Source organism: Helobdella robusta (assembly GCF_000326865.2).
Source record: "Helobdella robusta unplaced genomic scaffold HELROscaffold_2, whole genome shotgun sequence".
In the NCBI taxonomy this organism is placed as follows: domain Eukaryota; kingdom Metazoa; phylum Annelida; class Clitellata; order Rhynchobdellida; family Glossiphoniidae; genus Helobdella; species Helobdella robusta.
In genome coordinates this window covers 8,459,109-8,468,740 of record NW_008704083.1, presented here as the reverse complement: position 1 = coordinate 8,468,740, position 9,632 = coordinate 8,459,109, and the positions used below count along the sequence as shown (strand labels likewise).

The 9,632-nt window shown below is 30.9% G+C and overlaps 2 protein-coding genes across 2 annotated transcripts in view; both read left to right on the top strand.

Moving 5' to 3' along the window:
- The window catches only part of HELRODRAFT_188401 (hypothetical protein), an 8,521-nt gene extending 1,844 nt beyond the window's left edge, over window positions 1-6,677 (top strand). The window contains exons 8-21 of the mRNA XM_009017700.1: window positions 222-277; window positions 505-641; window positions 744-842; window positions 1,147-1,220; window positions 1,491-1,516; window positions 1,626-1,705; window positions 1,793-1,884; window positions 2,180-2,274; window positions 2,660-2,731; window positions 2,881-3,054; window positions 4,909-5,152; window positions 5,216-5,420; window positions 5,660-5,908; window positions 6,032-6,677. Coding sequence (XP_009015948.1) covers window positions 534-641; window positions 744-842; window positions 1,147-1,220; window positions 1,491-1,516; window positions 1,626-1,705; window positions 1,793-1,884; window positions 2,180-2,274; window positions 2,660-2,731; window positions 2,881-3,032 — 798 coding nt within the window. The 5' untranslated portion in view covers window positions 222-277; window positions 505-533 and the 3' untranslated portion in view covers window positions 3,033-3,054; window positions 4,909-5,152; window positions 5,216-5,420; window positions 5,660-5,908; window positions 6,032-6,677. The remainder of the gene's footprint in view (window positions 1-221; window positions 278-504; window positions 642-743; window positions 843-1,146; window positions 1,221-1,490; window positions 1,517-1,625; window positions 1,706-1,792; window positions 1,885-2,179; window positions 2,275-2,659; window positions 2,732-2,880; window positions 3,055-4,908; window positions 5,153-5,215; window positions 5,421-5,659; window positions 5,909-6,031) is intronic.
- Window positions 6,678-7,241: 564 nt separating this feature from the next.
- HELRODRAFT_160762 (hypothetical protein) lies at window positions 7,242-8,644 on the top strand (the record flags this gene model as incomplete). The annotated part of the gene is made up of 3 exons (XM_009017699.1): window positions 7,242-7,524; window positions 8,053-8,141; window positions 8,414-8,644. 3 exons carry the CDS (start codon window positions 7,242-7,244, stop codon window positions 8,642-8,644), a joined length of 603 nt encoding a protein of 200 aa, XP_009015947.1.
- Window positions 8,645-9,632: the final 988 nt, after the last annotated feature.

Sequence of the window (9,632 nt, the reverse complement as noted above, 5' to 3'; positions counted from 1 at the left end):
CGTCGCAATGTTTCAACAGAATAACGATTTTTCACCCTGTTAAAAGCAGAAGGAGAAAGAAAGAAAGCAGAAAATGTTGATAGCAAGATAACGATAAGGATAAAGGATAATTATATATTTTTGCTATCATTATTATTTAGGATTGGTTTTGAAAAGTGTTAGTTCTAAAAAATCAATGCCTTTCCCTGTTGAAATGAACATTTAAGTTTTAAATTTCAAAGATTCATATATATCTACCCATTCGTGAATCAGAAACTTCTGAACACCTCTTATGACACTTATGCTAATAATATTAATAAGTGCAAAAACATAATAATTATATTTTAAAAAATAAAATATGCCTTTTTAAAAAAATATATGCCTTTTCTTCTCATCATTAATTGGTATTAATATTTGTAAAAATCAGTATTAATTAGTAAAATTCGCCTTAAAATACTTCTGACAATGTCTAATATTATTTCATAAAATCAAGCAGATAAAAGCAAATATTTCAATTAAAAAACTAGATCACCCATCCAGACTAATCAGCAGTGATGCAATTAAAGAGAAGACCAACCTCCACTAGCATGCTACGTGGATCTTTTGATTTGTTTCTCTTTTTAGTTGCGTTTCTACACCAACCTGTTAATGCAGAGCCTAAGGTTAAAAACCATATACTTATGTAATATTTTATATCTTAATTGTTTTTGTAATATTTAATTTTAATTGCAAAATTAAAAAAAAACATATTTTGTCTTTGGCAGACACCAACGGAGATAAGAGAGTTTCGCGTGCAATTTTTGAAGGAACACAACAAGATGAGGTCGCAGGCTCTGTGGCAGGCTGCCAACATGAGAGAACTGGTTGGTTAATTGGTTGACTGGTAGTTTGGCTGGTTGATTGGTTGGTTTGTTTAGTTGGTTGATTGGCTGGTGTTGACTTTTATGTGTGTACTGCTATGATCCCGCTGCGCTATTGTCCTGTAGTTTCTTGCTACTGTCGTTGTTTGTGCTTTTTATTTTGTTGTTGTTTATGTTGTTCATGCTAATGTTTTTTCTACGTCGTTGTTTGTTCTGTTTTTGCTGCTGCTGCTGATGTTATTGTTGTTATGTTATTGTTGTTATCGCGACTGATAAAAACACGCACCAATTTGTTTCTTCCTTGTAGTATTATTCCTACGAACTTGAAACTTTGGCTCAAGAGAAAGCCAACAAGTGCAAACTCAACCAGACAACTGACAGGTAGTGATGATAATAATGATGATGTTGATGATGATGATGCCAATAATGATGGCGTGATGATGATAACGATGATATGGTTACTGGTTATGAGATGATGATTGTATGTGATGATGTTGATGTGATTTTTACAACTGAGATAACAATGACAGTGATGATAAATAGATACATGGCGAAAAAGATGTTTCTGAAGATGTCAATGATAAAACTGTCAAAAGCTTTTTTTTAATTTAATTTTCTTCAAAATGAACAAAAATATTTATATTTCACTAGCTCCAAGGGTTTCAACGAGTTTCAAGGTATGCATTGTCGTGAAGGAATATAAAATTACATAAATATTTATTCACACACAGCCAGACGACTATAACATTTTCAATGTCGGTTTACTGAGAAATTTTTATTTTTCAGATAAAACTGGAAAGGACTTCCCAAACGTTAAAAATATAATCGAAAGCTGGTTGAAAGACGAAGATGGCTCAAAAAAACAAGTGGGTGTAGTGTTGTAAACAGTCAATCAATTAATTAGTATTAATTAATTAATTAAGGGTTAATTAATTAAATTTATTATTTTGAAGTTGTTGATGGCCTCAGTTTCAACAGTTGGCTGCGGTTATTCATACTGCGAAGTTCATAATGAATATCTAGTGGCATGTCTCTACGACCAAAGGTTCAGAGTTGACAATTACTTATGAATTAATTAATTAAACTGTTTCTAATGGAATAAATTAATTAAAAATTAATACGTACATAAATATAAATGTGTTTTTTTAATGAATGAATCAACTGTTATAAATAGGAAATAGAAAGGTTTATAAACAATGCAAAAGTTTTGTAAAAAAATTTATTGATGCCAAAAATAAACGATTTATTAGACAAATTTGTAAGGAGATATTTAAAAATTGTTGTTAATAATTATAGAGAAAATTTTAAAATTAATTTTTTATTAATTGGTTTTTTAAAAGTGCGAAATCACTTCCAAATGGGGCTTTTTCGTATGAGAGAGGTGATCATGCTAGTAAGTGTCCCGAGGGATATGAACGCAGTGGAACTTTATGCAGTAAGTTCAGATGTTGGATTGCATGTTTGTTTGTATATTTGCTTTTTTGTGTGTATGTTTGCTTGTTTGTATTCATGTTTGTTTGTTCGTTCGTATGTTTATTTTATATGTGATGTTTGTGTAGCTAAGTGAATTGTAATTAGAATAACGAATTATTCTTAACAAAAAAAAATAAATGAAAGACAAAGAAAATAAGTAAACTTCAGTAGTGATAACATTGTAATACTACATTGAAAAGCACACACACATACACACAATCTTACAAACTCACAATAAAATAACTAAATTCAATAATATTAAAAAAAAACATTTAGAACACTTCAATCCATTGAGAAAAACAATCTAGAGTAAGTAATGAAATAACAATACCATCAAACTCACCCAGGACCACTGAATCCAGTTTGCAGCAAGCATCCTGATACTTGTCGCAACATCAATCCTTCCAGCTGCATATGTGGTTTGTATCCCTTGTGTCGCTTCACACACACACACACACATATACTACACACACACAACACACACACATCACACACATACATAACATAATATAATAATATAACAGTATTTACCAAATTACGTCAGATTAGTTAATAATAATTTGGGCAGACGACAACAAGAGTGAGGAGGTTGGTCCGACGGACGAACCGGAAGACTACATGTCTTTTCCTCTCTCAGATTCCGCCCTACATTTGCATCAAAACATTCCCATACTCCTTCCAGTTATGCTGCTGCTACTGCTGCTACTGCTGCAGCTGTAGTTGCAGTTGGTAGTCGATGAGGTTGTAATGATTGCGTTATAATGTTCTTTTATTAATATTTTCCATTTTGTCAATCGTGGAAGGGATTGTTCTTTTTAATAATAGTAATAATAATGCTAATAATAATACCATCATAATAAAAATAATCATAATAAAAAAATTATTACCAACGACTACTATTGATTATTTTGTAATGGTCAATTTTATTCAAATGTTATCATAATTATGTTCGTTCTGGATTGTGCTGATAAAGATTTATTTATTAAATCGCTTAGCTAAGTAAAGCGGTATCTATTTTCTAAGAATAATAAGGTCATCATTATATTATCACTATTACGTCATCTTCTTTATATTGTCGTCATTGCTGTTTAGTTAACATTAGGCTATAATTATATTACGTGGATCACTAATTGTTACCAACAATATGCAAGATGTATCGTTTGGTTCTTTAGTTTAAAAAGAAATTCACACCCAGAAAGTCGTTAAAAACTTCTCATTGCTAAGATCATATTCTGTTATTGTCAACATTTCGAAACTGGAGTTATCGTCATTATTAACAATGTGTGTGTGTGTGTGTGTATGTGTATGTGTGTGTGTGTGTTTGTATGTGTCTGTATATGTGTGTGTGTATGTGATCTTGTGATCTCTCTCTCTCTCTCTGTGTGTGTGTGTGTGTGTGTCTGTCTGTCTGTCGTTGTGTGTGTGCGAATTTTCTGTGAGAGTAATTTTAAAAATCACACATCACATGTTCAAACGGATATTACAAACGCCAAAACCTTAAATTTACTTGCCGTAAGTCAAATCACTACCCTTAAACATGAATACAAGCTTCAAAGTCTAGTAGATAAAATGGATCTTAATGATTTTCTGGCAAAATGCACACGCCGTCATGCCATTGAACCTCAAAAATTTGATTATGCAGAAGGAGTTATTCATTTGAAATCTGAATTCGACAACTAATTAAATAAAAAGAAGATATAACAAGATATACAAATGATATACTAAAGATATATAAATGCTATAGCAAAAACATTCAATAGATATAGAGCTATTAAAGATAAATAAAGATATACTAAAAATTTATACGATAGATACGTAAAAATAAATAAAAAATATTTGGAAATGAAAAGATTTAAAAAATATCCACCCATAAAAACTATTTCAATTGAGAAGGAAACAATAACGACGTATGAATAACTGATTTATGAACCATACTCACGTGAATGATTATTTCTGTACTATTGTGCTATTACATGTCTCTTTGAAGTTATGTTTGATGTTATAAATATTTATTTAGCAAAAAGAGAAGACCAAAAATTGAAAACTTTTAAAAACTTGAAGTGAATTTCAAATAAAATTCTGGTAAACTTGTACAACACAAAAATTTATAAAAGTTGAACAAATTAAAAAATATTGAATTCGTTTTTATTTTCATTCATCAAACCTAAAACAATGGTTTTGTTATCATAAAAAATAAAAAAAAATCTTCACGACGACCTGAAAAGTAACGAACGAACGCATGGCTGTCACAAAAATGCTTGCTTCCATTCAGTTGGCAAATAATTGACATTTAACATGCACGAGGCAATCGTTAAATTGCCCGTGTGTCTTAAAAGCATAGAGGCTTCTTTGAAAATAAAACAATACTAATCATTCTGCTGGAAAATACTTCAATTGATTTTATTAAAACTATTTCTCAGTAGCACGATATTCAATTGTAAATAAATTTTCATGGACTGGTTGCCGACCAAATCACAAACCTTCAAAAAGCTGCTTTAGCGAATAAAAAGCAGAAGCGATAAAAGAAAAAAATGTCCAGCTTATTATATTTCTACCAGTTTCTGTGCTTGAGTATAAATTTTTTGCACCTGAAAGCAAAGTGTTTCCAACCTTTCGGAAAAGATGGCAGAGGTTTTTGTGCGTGTGATTCATCTTACAACTCCACAAAACTACCACTGAATGTGGCTGACGAAGCTCTGCTGTTGTGTTCAATGAGGTGTTCTCAAACAGGCGCCTGTGTGGCTTTCAACTTTTGGATCGACTCCAACCAGTGCCAACTCTTCAATCAAACCATCAAGAAGTTCTCGTCTCTACCCAACTGCCAATATTACTTCGTAAAAAGTTAGCTTAGATTTAACTTAAATTATTTAATTTAAGTAAAAACGTAATACAAAATATTTTTAGAAAATCATGATGCTGAATTTTTTATTAACCAAACTTTGATGATAACCGTGGACAACACTTTGAAAGAATTTTATTACAATGAGATTCACGTGCCTAATTCACCTAATTTTCCAAATGCAAACGACTGGAAAGCGTTCGACCATTACCAACTGATTGGAAACATTTATGTTCTCGCTGTGTGGTCGTACAACGGAGGAAGCGCAGGTTAGGTTTGTTTGGTCATTTTAACTGAAAACGTTCCATCATTTATTGATGGGTGGCTTCTTTTATTTTGCCCAATATTTGTTATTGTACAATGTACAATAAATGTACATCTAACTTTGTAATAAAAGAGTATACATGATTAATTGACTGACTGGCTGACTGACTGATTGATTGAATGATTGATTGATTGATTGAACGGTGCGCCTTAAATATCTAAAACAAAAACTGACAACTTGCAGGCGGCCTCATTGCAAAAACGTACGATGATAAAATTCAAACTAACTTTACTTGGAAATGTACCAACAACTCATACGCTGGCTGGAATGAAGTGGGTTACGATGATTCATTCTGGCCCGATGCTGTTGTTGGCAGGAGGGAGAATGATTTAGCTCATGCTACTCCTGACTTCAAACCTGCTCTCTGGATCACTGATTCTACCGATTGTGGCGATTGCAAAGCAGATTACTATTGTCGCAAAGACCTTATAGGTTTTTTTGCCTATTTTTTGCAACGTTTATGAACGTTAAATTAAAATTTCAATACCTTATGCTGATAGTAATTAAATTTACAAATTGAAGTTAGATAGCTGAATGAATTGTATTTTTTTAAAGATTTCGTCCCAGCGAACCGCTGCTCATTAAACATGGCCAACTGAACGCCAACAACCATGAGATGAGGTTCATCACATAATTGTCCTCATTCGATTTTCATACAATTTTTTCATTTGCTTGCATAAATTTGAAAACTCAAAATGTTTGTTTCAACCTTTGAAATACAATATTTAAAATAATAAAATATATTTGATATGATTTTCAGACAAAGACGATACACACACAAACATACACACACACCACACACACATATATTCACTACATAAACACATCCACGCAAACACACACACACTCAAACGCACTTATATTTATACATACACACACACACACTCATATGTACTTAAAATATAAGATATACAATCATACATATTTTTTCCATTTAAAGATACAAACAAAAACCTTTATATTAATGTGTGTGTGTGTAAAAATTATTTAATCAAAAACATTTTTATTCTAAAATATTTTTTTCATAAACTTTTTTAAATTTTCCACCGGTTAAACGCTTCTTAAACCTTTTTAAACCTATCCAGAGTACCGGAGTTGCATATTTTTTAATTCGATTTGCTGTTTTTAACATGCTTCTACTGTTTGCAAGCCAGTCTAAATTACTGTTTACCATAACATAAAATATTGTTGTAGAACCAAAGATGTTGTTTGTTTTTCTTATAAATAAATAAAAAACATTCAAAACTTATTGAAAAGCCTTTTATAGACCATTCTTAAATATTCAACGTTTATTTTACTCTATATCTATCTTCGTTCAAATGAGGTGAAGTATTTCAAAATTTTCAAGCTGTTTTAAAATTTTTTTACTTGTTATTTATAGTGTGGACTTTTGTGTTGTTGAAATTATGATAAAATGTGGTGAAAAATTACTTCTGAATAAAAAAAAAACTAAAACCGCAAATAAAATGTATTCAGGTATAACTGAAGTGCCAAGCAAAACATTTATGGTGCTTGTAAGGTGTAAACGTGCTGACATGTGATTGAATAGTGAATTAGTTCCTATTTATCTTCAATCTCTTTAATATTCAATTTTTTTTATTTAAAAATGGTAAACCCTAAGAGAAAATAAAAAACAAGAACAGAAAATTTTAAAATGTTTTAACAACGCAGATTATATAGCTTCCCAACCGACATCTTATTAGCATATTATAGAAATAATGTGGCAGTAATTTGCGGTAACACTTCAAAATAACGCGCAGATAACATGCGCAAGATTTTAATGGAGTCTGTTATAATGATGGCAAAAAGAAATTGCTTTCAAAGATTTGACATTAGTGGAAAATACTTTTGTTCGTGTGATCAACCCATGGAGACAAGTACGTTGCTCGAGTCTGTTAGAACGTTGCTGTTGTGTTCGATGAGGTGTTCACAATCAGGCGCCTGTGTGGCTTTCAACTTTTGGATAGATTCCAACCAGTGCCAACTCTTCAATCGAACCATCAAGAAGTTCTCATTTCTACCCAAATGCCAATATTACTTCGTAAAAGGTCCGCTTAGACTCAACTTTTCAATTAAAAATATTAAACTAAAATTATTTTTATTAAAAATTCACGATGCTGAATTTTTCATCAATTAAATTTTATTGATTAATGCTGATAACGCAACAAATGAATTTATTTACAATGGAATTTCCGTGTCTATTGAATCAAATTTTCCAAATGCAAACTCTTGGAAAAGTTTAGACACATACCAACTGCTTAGAAACATTTATGCCCTTGCGTTCAAGTTACACAATGATGGAGCATTCGGTGAGGTCTTTCAGTTCAAAGGCATTTAGCCGTTTTGTTTTTGTTAAAATATAAAGCTTAAAAATGACTTTTTCAACTTAAACATGAAAATTATATCAAAACTTGAAAAATAAATCATAGTTATTTGTGCGATTCATTTAATCCCCGTCATAAAACTAACAATTTTAAATGCTAAAAAGTTTTATCATCAAACAATATTTATTGAATAAATATATATCATAAAAGTACTTAGCTTGTTTTATGAACAAATGACATGAACATGAACAGGTGGTTTGATAGCGAAGACAGCAGACAACTACATTCAGACCAATTCCTCATGGAAATGTACCGACCATTATTACGATGGATGGTACGAGGTGAGTTATGATGATACCTTCTGGCCTGAAGCTATCGCGGGAAGGAGAGAACAAGCAGTTCAACTTGCAGTGATTACAATGAAACCAGCTCAATGGATTGTTGATTCTACTGATTGTGCGGATTGTTTTGCTGACTTCTATTGCCGTAAAAATTTTCTAAGTAATGTTGTTATAATATTATCACTTGTTGATCTTTTCATTTTGATATAATTATTGTGAAATTTAAATTGCATAACTCAACTTATAAAGTTCAAATAATTTTTCCATTAAAGAATTCGTCCCGACCGAGAAATGTTCCATGCATCCAATACAATGAATTGGAGGTCAACAGATGTCCGCCTTCCTTTCAATTCTTCTTTTCATTTGGTGTCTGTCTGTCTCTGACCATTGAAGTGAACGTTTCTACTCCTCAAAAACATTTTTATCGATGTTGGCGTTTGAACGAAGAAGCATTTAATACTATAAATTTTATTTGCACAAACTTTTTCAAAATTAGTCTCTAGTACAATTTTTTTTAATTTTTCTAACTAACACTAATTTTTGTTTATTTTGAGCAATTTATCAAATGTGCAATCAATAAATCAAAAAACAGAAATGTCCTAATGGAAATAGATAACAAAGTGTTTCATTTAAACTATATAATATGTGCACCTGTACACTGTACCTGTACATATTCGACACACCAGAGTAATGCTACATGTTCTGTTCAAATATAAAAAGATGTTACAATTTTTTATTATTTGATTAAAAATGACAATAATGACTTCATAAAATTTTCCCCCAACAAAAACCATAAAACTTGTTATTTGGCCACTGAGCAAACAGAACGTAATGCACATAAGCGGACATTTTTGTTAACATAGCCAACATCGGGATAAAAACTCGCTTTTAAAACTTTTACTCTCCTGTAACGTTTTGAAAGCTTTCTCACGGAATGTTTCCCATTGTTCAACAATGTTGAAAATTTCAGCCAAATATAAATGTTATACAATGTTTCAGCTTTCATTTTAATGGTGTTTTCCGATTTGTTTGCCCTCAATAACTCCAACTCTCTCTGTTATAAAATATTTTTTAAACTCTATAAAAGATATTAAAATTTATTCAGTTTCATTAATTAATGATAACTAATAATGACGAGATTGTTGTAACAATTGCAATGTGAATAACGGCGACATTGGCTCTTTTAAATTTTGATATTACTAACCAAATAACTGAAATAATAATAAAGGGAATGTCCAATTAACACCACCAGTGTTGAAATAGTTTTCAAACCCTAACAACTTCCTCTGCTGGAATATTTTTATGCCTTCACTTTCATAATTAAACCAATAAAACTATTGAATACAAAAATTTCAGAGCAAATATATCCTAATCTAGTCTATTAATTTGTCGTTACTTCATTTTATATTTCATTGTCAATTACTTTTCTTTTATTTATTCTTATTATTTATTTTATTTTAACATATTTTATTTTTCATGTTTTAAAATTTT